The sequence below is a fragment of the Neovison vison genome, chromosome 4 (genome assembly GCF_020171115.1).
Source record: "Neovison vison isolate M4711 chromosome 4, ASM_NN_V1, whole genome shotgun sequence".
Lineage (NCBI taxonomy): Eukaryota > Metazoa > Chordata > Mammalia > Carnivora > Mustelidae > Neogale > Neogale vison.
Window position 1 is genome coordinate 68,335,207 of NC_058094.1, and position 22,179 is coordinate 68,357,385.

Below are 22,179 nucleotides of genomic sequence, written 5' to 3' on the forward strand. Positions count from 1 at the left end.
TGATAAGCAAAGTTAAGTTTCTGCTTGATAAGCAGAGCTAGATGCCTAAATCATTATTAACATGACAGAGAAAGTTCTGGGTGAAGACACAACTACAAACACCAGGTGTGGAAGAAAGGCTAGAGAAGGAGTATGTAGAACTGGGAACTCAACACAGACTAGTAGAAGAAAGAAGTAAAGAGAAAAATAATGATGTATCCAAAGAAATCAAAATTCCCTTCAATAAAATGAAAGGTGTTTTTACTGCACAATGAATTAATACAAAGAGTGGAAGCCAAATTAATAATTACATAAAAATTTAAAAATTCAATTTTAGTGCTCCAAAAATGAAGACTCGATCCACTAGGTAAAAATCTATTGTGGACTAAAGTAAGAAAGCACTTTCTCATAATTAGAGATCCAACAGTGGTACAAGCTGTCCATGGAAACCACAAGTAGCACATCTCCTAAAATGTTCAAAAAGAGCACAGAGATTAGTGCTACCATCAAAGATGAAAGGCTGGTGATTCTACTCATATCTGCCTATTAAATGTGTCTGTTTGGACAGGCAGTCATGGGTTAAATTTTTTTTTTTTTTTTAAATTGAAGATTAAAGGATCAGTCAGGGATATTTTAGGACTTTCTAATGTAAAGCTCTTTACTAGTCTAAAATCAAAACTTTAGTGGGAAGTACAAAAATAGAATTTGTAGTAAATAAATGATTACTTTTACAGGCATCAAAATATAGTGCAAGGTGATAGATATATCTTTTAAATTTCCTTTGATTTTAAAATATGTAACATATTTTCATATAAACTTGATAAAGATGACAAGTTTCCCTGTCAAATCATAAAGAAAGCTACTAAATAATTTCCTATTTATAGAACCTTTAATTCAAGGATGTTGTTCCATAAAAAATCAAAAATATTGCTTAAGATAGGGAGATGTGACCAGATACAGAATTAAACTTTTAAAAAAATTAAACTTCATTTCTTTGTCCTTTGTGGTTTCACAAGGGAAGGCAAATGATTACAAAATAAGTAAAAAATAAAATTAACAACTAAAATAAAAATAATAAAAATAAGCAATTTATTTGTATAATATATCATATGACATCTGATGCATTTTCACTAATTCAAATAGTTATGGGTATAAGAAGCAAGAGAGACTATTTGTCTGTATATGTGTGAAGAGACTATCTGATTTTAAGAAAGTCTTCCCACCAGCAAAATAAAAATTTTAACAGCAGCTAAAGTATCCATAAGTTAAAAGGCTGAGAAGAAATACACAGTATTAAGAAGCAAAGTATATCTCCCTATTCACATTTGTCAAAATATTTAAGAAAAGGTATTATAAATAACATGAATAATGTATAATGCTTCCTGCCTGACTCAGTGTAACCAAGTTTTCAAAATCACAATATGACCTTTGTCAGGCAAGAGAAGAGAAATGTTATGGAACAACTTTAGAAATGTCAACAAACAAAAAAAATAGAATGTGATTAAAAACCTGAGTTTTTATTTGTAGAATCTTCTAGGTTCTCAGCATTTGAGGTGGCTAAATTTTGGTCTAGAGATACAACAGCCCTTTTATCTTCATATGTTCTTGCATCTGGGTTATGGTAGGCATCTATATTTTGTCTGTGCATCCTATTCAAATCAGCTGAGAGGGAAAAATAAGCCATTTATTTCAACACATACACTTTTGTAATTAGTATGCTTAATACATTTTCTTAAAGTAGAGAATCAGAGAGAAAACAACAAGACAGAGTTGGAATAAATCAATGGTGTCTTGGAGCTCTGAAAATAGAAACAGAATTATTAAAACTTCTAAGATTTTCAAAAAATAACTTACAAAACAAACCCAAAATCAGTGGAGAGCTTAAGAATGTCAGTAGATCTTTGACAACTCATAAAAACTATATTCATATCTATGTTACTTAAGAAGTTGGCATCTCTTTAATACAGAACAGCAACAATTCGAAACAAGTCATAGTGACATTTCTTCAACCATGTTAGTATTTCTAATGAAAAAATATAATCATGTACCACAGAGTTTTAAAGTATATCCATAAACTCTTGATGGTTTTCCCTTAAAAGATGGAGTTCAATTCCCCTCCCTTTAAGCATAAGCCAGAGTTAGTAACTCACTTCTTATGAATAAAATATTGCAGGATGATGGCATATGACTTCCAAGACTACTTCATAAAAGACATTATGGTTTCCATTTTGCTTGATCTACTGGATCACTTACTCTGAAGAAAGCCAGCTACTCTATCATAATGGCACTGATGGAACCCTATGGAAAGGCCCCTATGATAAGGAACGGAGGCTTCCTGAGCCATGTGAGGGAGTCATATTGAAAATAGATTCTCTAGTCCCAGTCAAGCCTTCATATGACTATAGCCCTAGGAGCTATTTTGGACCCCAAACTCATGAAAGATCCTGAGATAGAAATACCCAGCTAACCCATTCAAAAACTGACTTACAGAACCCCAAGATAATGTCTGTTACATTAAAACATTACACGTTGCATAATTTGTCACAAAGCAGTAGATACGACACACAGATCACAAAAATCTGAGCACAAAGAATCAGGTAAAACAACAAGTCAATCTTAAAAACAAGCTGTAACAAAATAAAAAATAGTTCTTCTCCACAAAACAACTGGGATAATAAGGGACTAGCTGAAATCACAGAGAAACTGATTGCAAAAAGAACTGCCAAGAATTGGTAAGGCAAAAGTAGCTAGGTGCTCCTGCAATCATCACCAAATCCTGGGACCTATCCCATCACTAAATCCTGGATATGGAAGGTGAATGAAAACAGAAGGATGATGATAAAGTTGAGGTCATGAACTAACAGCTGTGGTCCTTAAAGTCACCAAATTACATAAAAAAACTCAAATAGGAGATCACTATCTCATCATCCAATAATCACTAGAACAGCATAAGAGCACTCCATATAAATGAGAAGTCACTATAAATAACAATACATACAGTATTCTTCCATTTTCTATTAGAAGAGTATGGTATATCAAGCTCACTCCTTCTAAGATGATAACCTGAGCTCTGTTACCAAATTAATGAATGTTCAGGGAATGCAATCTCATTTTGATATTCACTTAGACAAACCATAAATTAAGAGATAAATGTTCCATAAGTAAACAAACCCATGAACATGTGTTACTTCACTGTTGTGATTATACACAGTCCTCTCAATGTCAATAAGTGAATGTATTTATGTAAAAAGAAAGTGATGTCAGCAGAGTGTTTAATCTGATAGTCTTAACTAATTATACAATCACAACAACTCCATATTGCTACTTATTGGAAAACACTATCAATCAAGTAGTCACTCCTTGTCTGTCTTTCCGTGAGGTGGTTTGAATAATAAAAGGTTTAAAATCAGCTAAAAATCGAAATTAAAAAAGGCACTTTGGTGAAGAGTATAATTTGCCAACTGCAAAGATGCCACTGAAAAATGGCCTTTATTTAAAATGTATACCGTATCATTTAATATAAAACTACTAGCACTGCAGAATAATTCTAGAAAGAAAAGAATAACAAAAGAAAATACTATAAATTAACAAATGGGAAAATAGTCCTACTCTCTGAACAATTTATCAGACCAGAACTAAATCATGTGATAGCTACAGTAAACAATATTTGAAACTTTTTCACTCCTTATTTATCTTTTTTTATAAGCCTAATACTTTGAAAATAAATTTTATTTTTTTAAGATTTATTTACTTTAGAGAGACAGACAGCAAGCATGCACATGCATGACCTGGGAGAGGAGCAGAGGGAGAGAGAGGAGAGGAGGAGACTCCTATCTGAGCACAGAGCCCACCGGGGTGTTTGATCCCATGACCCTGATACCATGAAGGTGCTCAATCCCATGATACTGATATCATGATCTAAGCCAAAATCAAGATTCAAACAATCAACTGACTAGCCACCCAGGTGCCCCATCAAATTTATTTTGTGAGTTAGCTGTTGGTTGATGGAAAATACCAAAACATTTTAAGAAAACGTCTGAAAATATTTCTATAGACCCAAGATTATTCAGCAATCATGACTAATTATACAAACTCTTCTACAAGTCAATTCAGAGAGCTAAAGAAAATTTCCAACCCTAATTTGACTAATAACACATATTTCACAATTAACTTACAATATACACACTTAAGATCACAGTCTCTAAGGCAAATGAAAATCTAACTGGTAACTTAAAAAATAAATCTCATGAACTTAAAAATATTAAAATAACAAAATTATATTCTCTGAACAAAAGAGAACATATACTAGAAGTGATCAGAAGAAAGTTACCTGGAAAATACCCAAATATATGGAAATTTAAAAAACTCAGGTCTAAATAATAGGTCAAAGGAAAATCACAAAATTAGAAAAGTTAATTGAATGAAAATGAAAATACCACATATCAAAATGTGTGCTACAGTTAAAGCTATACTCAAAAAAAATTTATAACATTTTTATTTATTTATTTAAAAAAATTTTTTTTAAAAAGGAAGAAAAAGAAAATTCCCTGCCCAGAAGGCTTCACTGGTAAATTCTAGAAACAAAACAGGAAACTTTTCCCTACTCATGTTGATGCCAGGATCAAAGAGCAGCTCAACATTTAAAAAATTAGTCAATGTGGGGCACCTGGGTGGCTCAGTTGGATAAGCATCTACCTTAGGCTCAGGTCACGATCCCAGAGTCCTGGAATCGAGCCCCGTTTCAGGCTCCCTTCTCACCAGAGAGTCTGAGTTTCTCCCACTCCGGCGGCCTGCTGCCCTGCCTACTTGTGCTATCTCTCTGTCAAATAAAAATTAAAAAAAAAATCTTTAAAAAAATTAGCAATGTAACTCACCATTTATCAATAAAGAAAGATGAAATTATCACTTCAAAAGATATAGAAAAGCACTTGACAAAATTCAACATATATGCATGTGAAAAGTATGAGGAGGAATAGAAGAGAATGTCCTAGACCTGATTAAAGAAAAAAATCTACGAAAAAACCTATAGCCAACATTATACTGACTGATGAAAAGACTGAATACTTTCCACCTAAAATCAGACAAGACAAGGCCATCTGTTCTCATGATTTCTAAGCATTGTACTGGAGTTCCAAACAAGTGTAAAACATAAGCAAAATAACTAAAAGGTACGGAAAGAAAGGCAATGGAAAGGAAGAAGTGAAACTGTTTGCAAATAACATGATTGCCTACATTAAAAAATCCCAAAAATCCTACAAAAAAAAAAAAAACTACTAAAACTAATGCATTAAGAACACAGAAAAATCAACTGTATACACAAGCAATGAAAAAATGACTACTGATCATTTTAAATGTATTATTTAACATTTAAAATAGCATTAAAATACATGAAATACTTATGGATACAAATTAACAAAATATATTATAATACCTGAAAACTGCAAAATACTGCTAAAAGATGTTAACTAAAAGTCAATAAGCAGATAAATATTCCACATTCATGGATCAAAAGACTCAATATAGTTAAGATGCTGGCTGTCCCAAATTGATCTTTTTGTAAATGAAATCTCAATGAAAATCCTACCACACTTTTTTATTGAGGTTGGCAAACTGATAGTAAAATTTCAATGAAAATGGAAGGGAGGGAAGTCAAGTAGACAAAACAATCTTGAGAAAGAAGAACAAGTTGGGAGACTCACACTTCTCAATTTCAAAACTTACTACAAGGCTATAGTAATCAAGAGAGTATGATATGGGCATAAGGATAGACATCTAGATCAATGGAACAGAACATTAAAGGGTCCATAAATAATTCTGTGGTAACTGATTTTCAACAAGCATATTAGGCAATTCAATGTACAAAATGTTCTAAAATTGACTTTGTGATTGTAGCACAGCTCTGTGAATATACTGAAAACTGCTGAACTGTATATTTTATATTCTTTAAATATTTTATTTATTTATTTGTCAGAGAGGGAGAGTACAGGCAGGGGGAGCAGCAGGCAGAGGGAGAAGCAGGCTCCCTCTAAGCAAGGGGCCCAATGTGGGACTTGATCTCAGGACCCTGGGATTATGACCCAGGCCAAAGACAAATGCTCAGCCAACTGAGCCACCCAGGCATTCTATGTTTGTTTGTTTTTTTTTTTTAAGATTTTATTTATTTGGGGCGCCTGGGTGGCTCAGTGGGTTAAGCCGCTACCTTCAGCTCAGGTCATGATCTCAGGGTCCTGGGATCAAGTCCCGCATCGGGCTCTCTGCTCAGCAGGGAGCCTGCTTCCTCCTCTCTCTCTCTGCCTGCCTCTCTGCCTACTTGTGATCTCTGTCTGTCAAATAAATAAAATAAAATCTTTAAAAAAAAAAAAAAAGATTTTATTTATTTATTTGTCATAGAGAGAGAAGCGAGAGCAAGCACAGGCAGACAGAGTGGCAGGCAGAGGCAGAGGGAGAAGCAGGCTCCCTGCCAAGCAAGGAGCCCGATGTGGGACTCGATCCCAGGACGCTGGGATCATGACCTGAGCCGAAGGCAGCCGCTTAACCAACTGAGCCACCCAGGCGTCCCGGCACTGTATGTTTTAAAGAATAAACATTTCATGGGAAATGAGAGCTCATTAAATTAAAATTTTAATTTCTCATTTAGAACACTGTGCTAGATTACTGAAGATGTTAACATCATGGGAAGCTAGGTGAAGGGGTACACTCTATATCTTTGTAACTCTTTAAGTCTTGAATTATTTCAAAATAAAAACTTTTTGTTTGTTTGCTTTTTTTAAAACCACAATGAGATGTCCTACCTACTTAATAGAAAGGCTAAATACAAGGGCTGATGAGAATGTAATGCAACCAGAAATCTTGTGCTTTGCTGGTAATAATGCAAAATGGCACAACCACTTTGGAAAATGATCTAGCAGTTTCTTACAAAGTTAAATATACACTTACTTACTATACATCCCAGGAATTCCATTCCTATGCATCTAGCCAGGAAAGATGAAAATTTATGTGCACGTAAAGACCTGAAGGTAAATGTTTATAACAGCTTTATTTATAACAGCCTGAACTGTGAACAAGCCAAATACCCATCAACTGGTAAAAGGATACACAATCATGGTACCTCCACGTAGTAGAGTTCTATTTAGTAATAAAAAGAAGTAAACTACAGACACATACAACATGGAAAACCACTAAAACTAAGGAGAAAAGGACACAAAAGACAAAAACTATTTTGTCAGAATGCAGATCAGAGGTGTTGGCAAGGGTTGGATAAATTGTAAATGTTCTGAATCTTGATTGCGACTGTGGGTCCTGGAATCAGTTGTCAAAACTCATTGAATAATACACTTTAAAAAGAATGAATTGTGTCATATGCAAATTGTGTCTCAATAATCAACATAAAAACAAACATAAATCTAACTGGGGCAAAAACTATACATAAAAGAAATACAAATATTAAATCAAATATATGTGAAGAAACATTTAATCTCACTATTAATCAGTTAGAATACTTCTGCTGTCTTTCAAATTGGTTAGGTATTTTTTAATTTTATTGATTTTTTTGGAGTAGTTTTTAAGAATTTTAACGTATGATAAATTCATGTAACATCACTATCCCTAAAATCATTTTAAGAATATACATGTATATAACCTTTAGAAAGGGGCTTCTTTCACTTAGCTTAAGTTCTTTGAAGAGTCTTTCAAGTTATTATGTGCATCAATAGTTCATTCCTTTAACTGCTAGGTAGCAAGCCATAGTATGAATGTACTACATTTTGTTTATTCATTCACCCATTAAAAGTCATTAGAATATAGTTTGTTTGTTTTATTGGAACTTAAAAAAAAGAACTTTAATGAAAAAAGAGCTAAGAAGAGAAACAGATTTTTAAGTGTCACACAAATAATAAAAACAAGAAATATTTACTTTAAAAGGGAGAGCTGAATGGACATTGGGGAGGGTATGTGCTTTTGGGTAAATTGGAAGGGGAGGTGAACCATGAGAGACTATGGACTCTGAAAAACAATCTGAGGGGTTTGAAGTGGCGGGGGGGTGGGAGGTTGGGGTACCAGGTGGTGGGTATTATGGAGGGCACGGCTTGCTTGGAGCACTGGGTGTGGTGAAAAAATAATGAATACTGTTTTTCTGAAAATAAATAAATTGGAAAAAAAAAAGGAGAGTTGATGCAAAAAAAAAAAGTTAGTGCTATTCTAGTCATCTGGGTAACAGATTTTAATATTTATTAATAACTACTTCCCGTTATAGACATCTTCCCCAAAGAGCTAAGGATAAACATTAAATTTCCTTAATTTCTTTGCAATAAAAGACCAAAGATAAAATAGGAGTAACTAGAGAAGCCAGCAGCCAAATTAAAGTGGGCCAACAGAAAGTACAGAAATTATATGATCTTGGTCATTATATGAAGTAAACAAGAATACAGATCTTTACAACATGTTTCAAATAGAATAGATAAATCACATTCCTTCCCTTCCCTCCCTCTCTAGAACAGATCAAGTCACAAACAGATACCCCTTAAGGGATGAGTTTACCTGCTTTGAAAATACCATTTAAAAAAGAGTTCTACTGTATTTGATAAAATAGTATACTTTTCTATCACATGGCATGACTGTCGCATTAAATAAGCAAAGTAAACATTACTGCTAAAAATGAAAAACACAGAAAAGTCTGCTTCATTACTATTAGGTCAAACAATTCTAAAACAGTATTTTATAATTCAATAATCCACATTTATCCTACTCCCTGCCACCAACTAAACACATACAGAACAACATAACTGTATTGCGTGAACTGGAAATAATCTTAGAGGCCAGCTTGAAAGTCCTAGGAAATTATTCTATTCCAGTGTTTACCAAAGTTTCAGGCATTTAAGCTCCTTCCCAGTAACTACTATGTTTCTATCAATTCACAATTTAAATTCACTACAGCAAAGACTTGACTAGATGCTTATCAATCTCATATCCTCTTCCGAGGCACTATAATTAGGTCTCCTTATAATTAGGTCTGAATATTGGAGTAAAGAGACAAAGCAATATTCCCTCCATCTCGAGACCAGAACCCCCACAAAACTCTCAACTAATTCTCCCACCACTAAACCCTGTTTGGCTGCTAGAAGTGAAGGATTTCAAAGTGGATGAATGATACAAGAAAAGAGCCCTGAATTCCTGAGTCACCTCTTGGAGGAGACCCACTCAAAGAGCATCAGAATGAGACATAAGTGAGAAGTAACTTTTATAGCCTTTAGCTTTCAGCCACAAGTTTCTGATAATTAGGGGGTGTTTGTTAAAGCACTTTTTGTTAAATGCCTGAACTAATTAATACCTGTATTTTAAAAGGATATATTATAGCACTATCCAATGAAAAACCAGTTTTTTAAATTTATATTCAAATCAACAATTAACTTTTAAGATAAGAAATGTTTATCTATGTATCATCTAAAATCACCTCATCTATAAAAAGAGTTCCAGTCTTCAAAACCATGAACAAAGTATGAGGTGAAGATAGGAAAGAAACAAATCCTTTGGGAAGAAAAGATGTATCTTAGTTATTTAAGTGGGTCTCAAATACATCTTTTTAAAAAGCCATCTTTAACAAAGCAAAAGCATAATATTTAAGAACTCTTAATAACTCAATAACCAGAAAGTATTCTGACTACATCCCTCAACTATCCCTATAATAATGTGTAATACTTGAAGAACAAAATGAAATCTATATTTTTACCATTTACTGGTTTCTATTATTCATTTCTCTATTCTAATAAAACAATTTTCAAAAACCTATCTTTGTCTATTTTTATCCTGATCTAAAAGTTAATCAGAGACCATCCCAATATATATAACAAGTTGTATAAGACCTTTTTTTTTTTTTTTTCCAAAGAGCTGGCTGTTGTTGTTTTTATCTCAAACATTTTTTTTAAGAGGGGAAGAGAAAGTATGTGAAAGTTGGGGGAGACGTGTCAGGCAGAGGGAGAGAGAGAGAGAGAGAAAGAATCTAAAGCAGGCTACACACCCAGCACAGAGACCAAGGTGGCACTCGATCTCACAACCCTAAGATCATGACCTGAGTTGAAATCAAGAGTCAGACGCTTAACCAACTAAGAGACCCAAGAACCCCTCTAGATCAAATATTTTTGAGAGTAAATAACTTAAAGACAAATCAATATGTTTCTGCAACCTACCAGAAAGTTTCTGAGACCTGGTCTTTATTTTTCCATGGAGTCCTTGCACTGTGCAGGTATATGGCATTTATGAAATACTGCACACCACAACTATTTCAGATAGTTATTTTAAATATGTCTTACTAGTTTAAAAAAAAATTAATAAAAGTTTTGTTATTTTACCAGGATGTTTTTAAAAAAAAAAATCTAACTACCGGTTTGGGTAAAAACCTGTCAACTAACATGAGCTTTTCTCTGCAATTGAATTATTATCATTAGAGGATGAAAAAACATGTAATAAAATTAAATGAATACGCCAAAAAAAAAAAAAAAAAGACTTTCTAACCTGTTATTATATATATTATAAAATATCTCTTTTGCATTAAGCTATATAAAAAGAGACCTTGCCTTACAAGCTATGATACTCACTTCTACCCCCCCATTCCTTTAAAAATTTAAAAATATTTCAGTTTCTTTTAAAAACAACAGATCAATGGAAATAACGTACTTATCAGATTTCCTTTTGCATCTCTCAGAGGAGCACCACCTCCACCTTTTCCCCAGGGGTTGTAACTTCTCATTTCAGCTTCTAATTTAGCTTCATATTCTTCTTTTTCTTCACGTTCTCTCTTCCTTCTTTCTTCTCTTTCCCGAATCTTGTTAATATTAAGAAACATTAGTATTAACAAGTATTCTGATACAAAAGGTTTAGTTTTAATATTAGTTTTTATTTTTCTTATTAGAGAAAAAAACTGGATTTTTTTCCTTTTTTTACAATCTGCCTCACTATAAAATTGGAAATCACAAATCTATGGAATACCCAATTTAAAAACACTTCCTTGGCTAAAATAAACAGCTTTGGTCCCTCATATCATTGCTTCCAGAGTGCTTTCCAGCCACTGATGCCAGCTGTAACTGAACAAATTCTTCCTTCCCACCAACCTCTACCCGAGCTATTCCTTCCTAAACCTCACTAGTTGCATGAGGACCAACAGGATCTCCCTACTTCACTTTTTCATCTATCCTGTTATGGGACCTGACCAGCCATAAACTACTCCCCACATCTCATCAGACCTACTCATTTTACCCTTGGAAACTCCATTCCCAGAAGTCAAGAGGTTGAAGGTTCAAAGCTATTCAGAGAAGTCTGGTCTACTTTAAGTACAACTTTATGAAAGCATACAAAACAGTCTTTTCATCATCAAATATAAGCACAGGCTGGTCTCTAGGCATGGAAGGCAATGAAAAAGTATCTATGCTTTGGAAAGTTACTCTTAAAATCAAAACCACAGGGGCACCTGGGTGGTTCAGTGGTTTAAGCCTCTGCCTTCCGCTCAGGTCATGATCTCAGGGTCCTGGGATCGAGCCCCACGTCGGGCTCTCTGCTCGGCAGGGAGCCTGCTTCTCCTTCTCCCTCTGCCTGCCTCTATGCCTACTTGTGATCTCTATTTTTCTGTCAAATAAATAAATAAAATCTTAAAAAAAAAAAATCACAACCACACACACACACACACAGAATTCATAACCACATCCATGGAAAATTTAAGCAACCACCCCACCAAGGCTAAGAGGTCATCACATACATGAAATAAAATTCTAGAGTTAGGCAATGTAGCTTTGCCAGTGGTGTTATTAATATGCTCATTTGAAAACAGATATAAATTCAATCTTTTATTGTAGAAATCTACCATCCAAAAAATAAAGCTGTAATTCTACCATTTAAAAAAAATCCATTTTCAAGGAGGCTGCCCATGTAAAATCTGAAAAAGAGCTTTAGAAAAAAATCCAAGTGGAATTTTATAGAGAAGTACTTCAGATGGACATATACCAGCTAAGAGTTCCAGAATCCTCTCAGAGATATGGATACTCCCCTAAGAACCCCATATATTTGATATAATTACTTTTAAGCAAACTTTCTTAAAATATTACAAACGACAACAGAACCCATTATCCTCCTCCCTAAAAATGTTCTACTTTTTTCTCATAGTTCATATTTATAGCCTCATTATTCTTATAGACTACAACATTCAGAATCATCTTCAAGCCCCCTGTTCTTTCTCATTCCCTCTATCTAAGTTCTATCAATAAATCTCAGAGTTGTCTTCTAGATGTCCTCCCATCTTCCCTATCTAGTAAGGGCCTCCTTACCTCCTGTCTGGACTGCCTCAATAGTCTATAGAAAAGTTTTCTCTGCCACATTTTTCTCAATCATATACATCACAACTAGCTACCCCTCCTAAACTTAAAGGTATTCACATCAACTATTCTTTTCATTCTCTGGCTTAAACTTTCTTCCCTTAGGCTCTCTGTAATAGGATAAAACTGAAAATTCTTTATTAGTTAATTCTTCACAATCCAGCACACTATAATACTTCAGCCCCTCTCCCACATCGATTTCCATTCCCTGAATATGCCAGGAATTTAAAATGTATTCATTGTTTAACATGCAGTTCAAGTATCAACAACACATGAAGCCCTCCTAACTGCCAGGCATTTATTCTTATCCTGTGCTTTCAAAATGTGCTTCCAAAAGTATTCTAATCTAGCTGCACCAAAATTTATCATAGTGAAATATAAATGAGTGGTACTGCTTCTCCTCTGCCAAGCTGAGTTCAAAGGGACCACCGAGCTAACACATAAAATGTTCAACATTAAATGAACGAACGAATACAATGAATGAATAAATGAATGAATACCTGTTGCTGCAAAGCTTCTTGGTAAGACTGAAGTGACTGTTTTGAAGGCTTTGGTTTATCTTCAAAAAACAATCCTGAATTTATTGCTCGATCACTTGTAATTTTCAGTTCATTCTGTCCAATCACATTCCTATATCAAGTACACAATAATTTTAATCCATCTATGACAAAACAAGAATACATTTCTCCTTTGAAATAGTATACTGTTTAAGCGGATTTAAAAACATGGAAAAATGTTTCCCTGCAGGTCAAGGAGAAATCCTTAAGTAAATGTCCCCTTACTAAGCTCTCTCTACCATCTCTGTTTCACAATTAATGGAACTCCCAAATTTATTAGATTTATTTCTTGACCCACATGACAGATACATGGGGGTAAAAACTTGCTGATAATACATCAAGCAGTACATATATGACTTATGCACTTTTCTGAATGTAGAGAAATAACAATATAAGTCTCCCAATATCATAACTAATAATTTATTTAATAAATGTACTCTAATATAAAGTAATAACTTCTTAGCCATTTCAAGAATATTATTTGGGACAGACAGTAAAAAGTCTGTCCCAAATAATATTCAAATTTTTGAAAAGCCTGCAAAAAATCAAAAAAGGAAAGTTTAAAATACATTATGGTTACATAAATCTCAAGCAAAAAAGTGCTACTTGTCTTAAATACAGGAATGCAGCCACTTTGAAGAAAGTAATACATTTAAAAATCTGAATTACAAAAGATAAACTCAAGTATTAGATTTATAATAAAACTATATTATTAAAGAGACTACAGGAGGCTTTTCATCTCCAAAAATATCCTCATTTCAAATGAGTTCCTTTTGTGTATCTAACTTATCCAATTTATTTACAATCTTCTGTAAGGATAAACAGGTATGTTTATGTATACTGTCTCACTGGATCATGAGAGGATAAAAGGAAAGATGAGGATGGGGTGGCTAGGTGGCTCAGTTGATTAAGTGTCCAACTCTTGATTTTAGCTCAGGTCATGATCTCAGAGTTATGAGACTGAGCCCAGAGCTACCTGTGGAGTCTGCTGAAGATTCTTTCCCTCTTCCTCTCTGCTTCCCTTCCCCCACAAAAAAAATTTTTTTAAAGAAAAGGAAGGATGAGGAGAGCCAGAGCAAATCATTCCTAAAAGATGTTAACTTTTTCTTTTTTTAAAAGGTTTTATTTATTTACATTAGAGAGAGAGGGAAAGAAAGAGCGCACACACAAGAGAAGCAGTAGACAGAAGGAGAAGCAGGATCCCTACTGAGCAAGATGCCCCATGTGGGACTTGATCCCAATACCCTGGGATTATGACCTAACCGAAGGCAGATGCTTAACTGATTGAGCCACCCAGGCATCCCTGTTAGACTTTTTAAGAGGAAGGGGGCTCTGCATGTGTGAATGTAAAAAGGTTGAAAGGGGTCATTTAAGACCAATCTCTCAAAACAAACTGGCTACAAATTCCAAAATCTAAAGGAACTTAACAAACTCAACACCCAAAAAAATAAAAAGTCCAGTCAAGAGACGGGCAGAAGACATGAACAGACACTTCTCCAAAGAAGATACACAAATGGCCTACAGACTCATGAAAAAATGCTCCACATCACTCAGCAGCACAGTAATAGAAATCAAACCACAAGGTGATACCACCTCACACCAGTCAGAATGGTTAAATTAACAAGTCAGGAAACATCAGATGTTGCTGATATTGTCAAGAAAAGGAAACCCTCTTATACTGTTGGTGGGAATGCAAACTGGTGTGGCCACTCCAGATAAAAGTATGAAGTTTCCTCAAGAAGTTAAAAATAGCATTGACCCAGGACTCAGCAATTGCACTGCTAGGTATTTATACAAAGGATGCAAACACAGTGATCCAAAAGGCACCTGAACTCTAATGTTTACAGCAGCAATGTCCACAACAGTCAAACTATGGAAAGAACCTAGATGTCCTTCGATAGAAGAATAGATGAAGGAAACGTGGCATATACGTGTGTGCATGTGTGTATATATATATACACACACACACACACAAACAATGGAATATTTTATCAGCCACAATAAAGAATGAAATCTTACCAGTTGCAAAAATGTGGATGGAACTAGAGGTATTATGCTAAGCAAAATAAGTCAGTCAGAGAAAGACAAATACCATATGCTCTCACTCATATGTGGAATTTAAGAAACAAAACAGATGAACATAGGAGAAGGGAAGGAAAAACAAAATAAGAGGAAAACAGAGAGCAAGGCAAACCATAAGAGAATCTTAACCATAAGAAATAAACTGAGGGTTGCTGGAGGGAATGTGGGTATGGAAATGGGAAAAACAGGTGACAGGTATTCAGGAGGCCACTTGATGTAATCAGCACTAGGGTGTTATATGCAAGTGATGAATCACTAACTTCTACCCCTGAAACTAGTAATACGCTACATGTTAACTAAACCAAATTTAAATTTAAAACTTTTTAAAAATAATTCATTCTTTTTTATGGCTGAACAGTATTTCATTTATATGGATATAATGCATTTTATTTATCCATTTATGGACATTTGAACTGTTTATACTTAGAAGTATTATGAATAATACTGTTACAAACATTCACATATAAGTCTTTGTGTGTACAGATATTTACATTTCTCTTAAGTATATACCTAGGAGGACAATTCAAGTGATGTCTGATGAGCATGTTTAACTTAAGAAACTGCCATTTCCTAGAACTGCTTTCTACATAATAATTATGTATGCAGCAATGCTGTTAAAACTATTAATTTAATATTTTATCAGCATTTTAAAAATAAATAGAAGAAAAAAATACAATAAAGCTATACTTTTTTCTTTTTTTCTTTTTTTAAGAGACGTTACAGATTTTACTGATGATACTAATGGCTTAAGACTAGTAGAATCTCTAAAACTCTGCCCGGCTTATGAGACATGGGATGGAAATTGTGCCAAAGGTGATTCTAAGTGTTGGGTAAAGTTGGAGCAGTGATTCCTGAGCAAATGAAAGCTCCTCTTCCTCTCTTCCTTTTTATCCATCTTTCTCTGTGATTCAGAGCTCTTACTACTTAGATATTATCCAGACCTTGAAGTGCACCAGAGAGACGAGAGTCAAATTTATTGACATGCAAGAAAAGAATGTGACAAAGAGGTTATTAAGGACAATGCCATGCCAATATCAAACTGGAGAAGTGGATGACAATGTCAAAGTTATAGGAAATAATTTGTTGGTCTTCACTATATCTGCAGATGCCCATCAATGTATCTCCTAATTTTTGAGAAGGGAATCTGTGACATTTTGAGAATTTGAGAATTTGATTAAAACCTACTTTCATTGCAGAAACATATGTATGAATGTATATATATATCATACACACACATTAATTATGCATACAATATTTCAATGGATTTATATAGCCCCTCTGAAACCTACATAACTCACGTTAAGAAATCACAAACATCCTTTTCAGCTCTGAAGTTCTTTAATTTGGTCCTAAATAAAACCCTGCTCACCAAAAAGACAGTACTTCGTATAGTGGCAAACGTTGGTTTACAAAATAATTATAACCTCTTCTGTTATCACAAATCATTACAATGTAATTTTGATAAGTTGCCTAAAGTGTGGCAAAGAGTTAAGGCTTTGCAGCCAAAAAAACTACTTTTAGATTTCTACCTTAATTGCTTATTCAGGGAGGACTTAGGGAAGTCACTTTATATAGCCGAGTTACAATTTCTTCAGCTGCAAATACTGATACATATAATGTATAATGCCTATAATGACATGACAGTAGCATATACTACTCTATAAACTGAAATTGCTGCTATTATGATAATTAATGTTTTAATAAATGTGTATCCAATTTGAACAATTAAAATTCTAAGGACAAGTCATCCAGCAGTGAATAGTTTTGGGGACTGAATGGCAGACTTACAAGCCCCTTTCCTATAACATTTTTACCTATGAATTCAGCTGTGTTAAAGAAATAAAACATTGGAAAGACGACAGATCACATGCACATCAAAAGAGTTAACAGAATCACAGGTTCCTTCCACCTCTAATTAGGCTAAAATGCTTGGAAATAAAAATAAATACATTAGGAAATAGTTTGTAAGGAAATTAAGGAGGTTATTCCACTATTTAACTGTTACTTTATATCACAATTTTACACTTTGTAATGTGGCATTCAGAAAAACATAATAGAAAAAAAAAAGACAACTTAAAAAACGATTATACTGGGGACAGGACTCACAACTAACAGTAAATGGATGGATATGAGGGATCTTGTGGAGATGAGTTTTCTGAAACTGGAAACACTTCCACAATGGCAAGTAGGGACCTCTGAAAATCTGTTACTCCATTTAAGTACTGAAAACACTGTTAAAAATTGCCAAAATCAACTTTTTTATAATTTTGAAAATTAATGTAATGCTTGCAACAATCCAAGAAGAGTTTTAAAAAATGAAAAAAAGAAAAATTTTCATTAAGAACAACAATCTTTATGGCATGTGAATCTGTTCCTTCCCATTCAACTTCCACCTAGCTCTACCGAAACCTTAAAATCCAACAGCCTGCCACAAATGGCAGCTGTAAAAACCAGCAGCACTGCCACTGGAAATGCAGAACAGGTTTGGAGCTCCCCCAAGAGCCAATTTCTAGGAAAATGTCTCTTTTGACCTATCTGGCAGCTCCCTAGAAAAGCTTGCCTTTATTTAAAGCATACTTAAGAGCTTGCTCAGTATAAATATTCTTATCATGAAGTGTTTGTAGAAAACAATCAGCAGGGGCACCGGGGTGGCTCAGTGGGTTAAGCCTCTGCCTTCGGCTCAGGTCATGATCTCGGTCCTGGGATCGAGCCCCGCATCGGGCTCTCTGCTCAGCGGGAGCCTGCTTCCCCCTCTCTCTCTGCCTGCTTCTCTGCCTACTTGTGATCTCTCGCTCTGTCAAATAAATAAAATCTTAAAGAAAAGAAAAGAAAATCAGCAGCAATTGTGCAACACTGCAGTATCTGTGGCAGCAAAACCACTGGGGCAAGCAAAGGCCTGACCAATCCCTCAAAAAAAAAAAAAAAAAAAAGAAAAGAAAAGAAAAAGAAAAATTAGGGAAAAACATATCCACAGGGACCTGAAAAACTAACATATTCCTATGACTCCAGAAAGTCACATGCATATGCAGAGTTAGCAGATATCCAGAAAAGCTGTGAGAACACCCTGATCTCTCACTTCTGCTGGTATTGAGGCTCTATGCTATTAGAAGTAAAAGCTAAAGCAGAGATGGAAATTGCTGGAATATTGTCCTGAACATGCCCCAACACAAACACAAAACACTCAACAAAGAGTATTACAGATTTAAGTCTTTTAAGGAAATTTAAGCCCTTTAAGGAAATCTCTGTCCAGTCATGAGCTAATCATTAAGCTAACCCAGAAGAGGCATCAGTAGCCATATATAACAAAGAATATAAATTTTATAGAATTAGTTCACAATAGTTACTTTAAAAAGAGCCACAATGACAAATAGCAACAATAAGCCTTAGGAAAGGAGAAAATCAGGTTTCTGCAGTTGCCACATTTCTTTTTAAATATCCAGTTTTCAAGAACTAAAAAATTTATATGAGACTAGCAAAGGAACAGGGAGGTATATACAATAAACAGGAAAAAGCAATCAGTCAATACAAACTGTCTTTGAGGAAACCCACCTGTTGGACTTGCTGGACAAAGACTTTAAATGAGGCATTACAATACCTTGGAAAAACTAAAGAAAACTATATATAAAGAATTAAAGGAAAGGAAAAGAACAATGTTTTACCAAATAATATCAACAAAGAGAAATTATTTTTAAAAAAGATATTACAGAGTTGGAAAGTACAAAAACTGAAAAGATACATTCACTAGAGGGTCTCAACAGCAGAGTTTAGCAGGCAGAAGAAACAATCACTGAACCTGAAAATAAGACACTTGAGATTATCCACTCTAAGAAACAGAAGGGAAAATGCTGAAGAAAAATGAACAGAATTTCAGAGACCCTGGGGGACACCATCAAGTATACCAATATACACATAATAGGAATCTCAGAAAGAAAGGAGACAAAGAAAGGGACATAAAGAATATTTGAATAATAGCTGAAAATTTCCCAAATTTGATGAAAAACATTAATCAGCACATTCAGTAGCTTATCAAATTCTAAGCAGGAAAACTCAAAGATCCATACACATACACATTATAGTCCAACTGCCTAAAAACAAAAAGAGAATCTTGAAGATAGCAAGAAAATAACAACTCATCATGTATAAGGGATCTTCAGTAAGATTAACAGCTTATCATAAACCATGAAGATGAGAAGGCAAGGAGATGACATTCAAAATGCTGACAGAAAAAGAATTTTAACTAAGAACTCTATACCCAGGAAAACTATCCTTCAATAATAAAAGTAAAATTAGAATATGAAAGCTAATTAAGCCATTCAGTAAAAACTCAGAGAAGTCATCACTAACAGACATGTCCTGTAATACTGAATGGAGCACTTAAGATTGAAATAAGTAAGACACTTGACAGTAACTAGAGTAATCACAAAGAAATAAAGAACATCAGTAACTATACATACACAAAGATAAAAGATATTAAAAATCTGTTTTTAGTGTGTATTCCTCTCTAACTTAAAAGACAAATACACAAAGAAACAAAGGAACTAGAAAGGAAAAAAAAAGAACTATAAAATTGTGTTGACAAGTTTAAGTGTACAAAAGATGTAATTTGTGTGAAAACAAAGGCATCAAGGAAAAGGGAAGGAATAATGGAGAAAAAACTTTTTACTATTTTAAATTAATATTGACCTAAACTCAGTTCTTTTAAATTAACACAGTAAGGGTGCCTGGGTGGCTCAGTGGGTTGGGCCGCTGCCTTCGGCTCGGGTCGTGATCTCAGGGTCCTGGGATCGAGTCCCACATCGGGCTCTCTGCTCGGCAGGGAGCCTGCTTCTCTCTCTCTCTCTCTGCCTGCCTCTCCATCTACTTGTGATTTCTCTCTGTCAAATAAATAAATAAAACCTTTAAAAATAAAATAAAATAAAATAAATTAACACAGTAATTTTAATCTGTAACAAAAACAAAAAAGCCCACAAAAATAATAACTAAAAGAGAATTAAAAAAGAATGCTATAAAATATTTGGGACGCCTGGGTGGCTCACGGGGTTGGGCCTCTGCCTTCTGCTCAGGTCATGATCCCAGAGTCCTGGGATCGAGTCCCAAGTCGGACTCTCTGCTCAGCAGGGAGCCTGCTTCCCTCTCTCTCTCTCTCTCTGCCTGTCTCTCTCCCTAGTTGTAATCTCTCTCTGTGTCAAATAAATACATAATCTTTAAAAAATATATATTTAATATAAGGGCACCTGGGTGGCTCAGGTGGTTAAGCATCTTTTTTTTTTCTTTAAAGATTTTATTTATTTCTTTGTTAGAGAGAAAGAGAGCACGCGCACAAGCAGGGGGAGCAATAGGCAGAGGGAGAAGCAGAAATAGCCTCCCTGCTGAGTAAGAAGCCCGATGTGGGACTCAATCCCAGAACCCTGGGATCATGAACCAAGCTGAAGGCAGACATCCAACCAAGTAAGCCACCCAGGCATCCCAGCATCTAACTCTTTCACATGTCCTGCATCAGCATCAGGCTCTGTGCTCAATGGGGAGTCTGCTTCTCTCTCTTCCTTTCCCTCTCCCCTTCCCTGGTTGGCAGGTGCATGAACATGCTCTCTAAATCAATCAGCCAACCAATCAATAAAATCTTTGAAAAAATATTTAACATAAAAGAAGGCATTAATAAAGGAAAAGAAAAACAAAGAGTTGTTTTTTTAAAAAGCAAAATAGCTGACAAAAATCCTATCTTAATAAGAATTGCACTATACATAAATATAGGCAGAAGCTAACACAAAAAGGTGGGCCAGGGGACAAGGCATGTGCAAGGGAGATAGAGGGCAACAACCAGGATTCAAAGGTATGCTGTCTGCAGAGACAGATTTTAGATTCAAATACACAAATAAATTGAGAGTAAGACATGGAAAATTATATAGCATGCAAGCTTAAAAAAAAAAAAAAAGAACAAGAGTAGCAAATTTATAACAGAAAAATTCACTTAAGGTCAAAAGCCATTAGTAGACACAAAAAAGAATCTCTTATACCGTTAAAGGGTCAACTTAACATTAAGAAATAATAAACATACATGTACATAACTACAGAGACTTAGCATATAAAAAGCAAAAACAGAAGAGAACAGAGAAATCAAAAATAATAGAGACTTCAATACTTCACTTCTAATAATAGATAGGACAACTGAACAACTACATAGAAGATCAACAAGGAAATACAAAAAATAATACTATAAGCCAACTAAATCTAAGACATACTGATGGAATGATCCACTCAGGACAATACACTCTCTTCTCAAGTTTATACAGAATTCTCCAGCACAGACCATATGTAGGTTATAAAACAAGCCTCATTAAATTTAAAAGGACTGAAGTCATACAAAGTATGTTCTCTAACTGCAAAAGAATTATACCACAAGTGAGTAAGAAAAGAAAATTTGAGAAATTCACAATTCCCAGGACCTGGGATCATGACCCAAGCCAAAGGTAGACGCTTAACGACTGAGCCACCCAGGTACCCCAATTTTGTGGAAATTAAACAACACACTCTAAAGTAACCAACAGATCACTAAGAAATTAGAGGAGAAATTGGACATAGGGACAATCCTCTCACATCTTCAAAACCCTTAAAGGGTTCAGCCTGACAGAAACTTGGGGCCAACATCTCACCTAATGTCTGGTCCCTCTTCTCCCCCTGAGAAAGTGGATAAACTCTGTCCTGCTTATGGCTCTACTATTTGTGCAATTCTTTGTCACCCATATCACCAGGCCACCTTAACATTTTGGTGGTCCTATATATGAGGGCTGGACACTGCTTACCATGATCCATCTCAACCAGATCTCCTTGTCAACCAATATTAAGTGAGTCAAAATTTTCATTTTTAAGAGGACTCTGTGAGATCTTGAGCATTAGGAATTATTACTAAGTGTTGGCTGATTTCCCATGGCAGAATCAAGCCCCAGTACTGGGCTCAATCAACAATCAGTGTATCGACCATTGGAGGGACACCTCTTCTGGGTCCTTCTGGTCTTAGGACCATCAATCCCTTTCCCTCACGGGACCTTGAGTTTGGGCAATACCCTTTTCCTCTTGGGCTTGGTACTGGTAAGGGTTTCATCTTCTTCTTGGAATGCTGGGTCAAGATGTCTCCCTTCATGATTTTTCCCTTTGTTCCAGTCTTCGAAATCTCCTTTCTCCTTTTCCTAGATTTCCGGATAGTCAAT

General features: G+C 34.9%; 1 protein-coding gene across 11 annotated transcripts in view; it reads right to left on the reverse strand.

Annotated features, from left to right (window-relative positions):
• Positions 1 to 22,179, reverse strand: part of CSPP1 (centrosome and spindle pole associated protein 1) — a 170,944-nt gene that overhangs the window by 47,981 nt on the left and 100,784 nt on the right. For 8 of the 11 annotated variants that reach the window (XM_044245500.1, XM_044245507.1, XM_044245498.1 and 5 more), the window contains 3 exons: positions 12,836 to 12,965; positions 10,648 to 10,795; positions 1,489 to 1,641 (listed from right to left, as the gene is read on the reverse strand). In XM_044245500.1, the coding sequence (XP_044101435.1) occupies positions 1,489 to 1,641; positions 10,648 to 10,795; positions 12,836 to 12,965 (431 nt within the window). The remainder of the gene's footprint in view (positions 1 to 1,488; positions 1,642 to 10,647; positions 10,796 to 12,835; positions 12,966 to 22,179) is intronic. The other 3 variants (XM_044245503.1, XM_044245502.1, XM_044245501.1) reach the window with 1 other exon arrangement.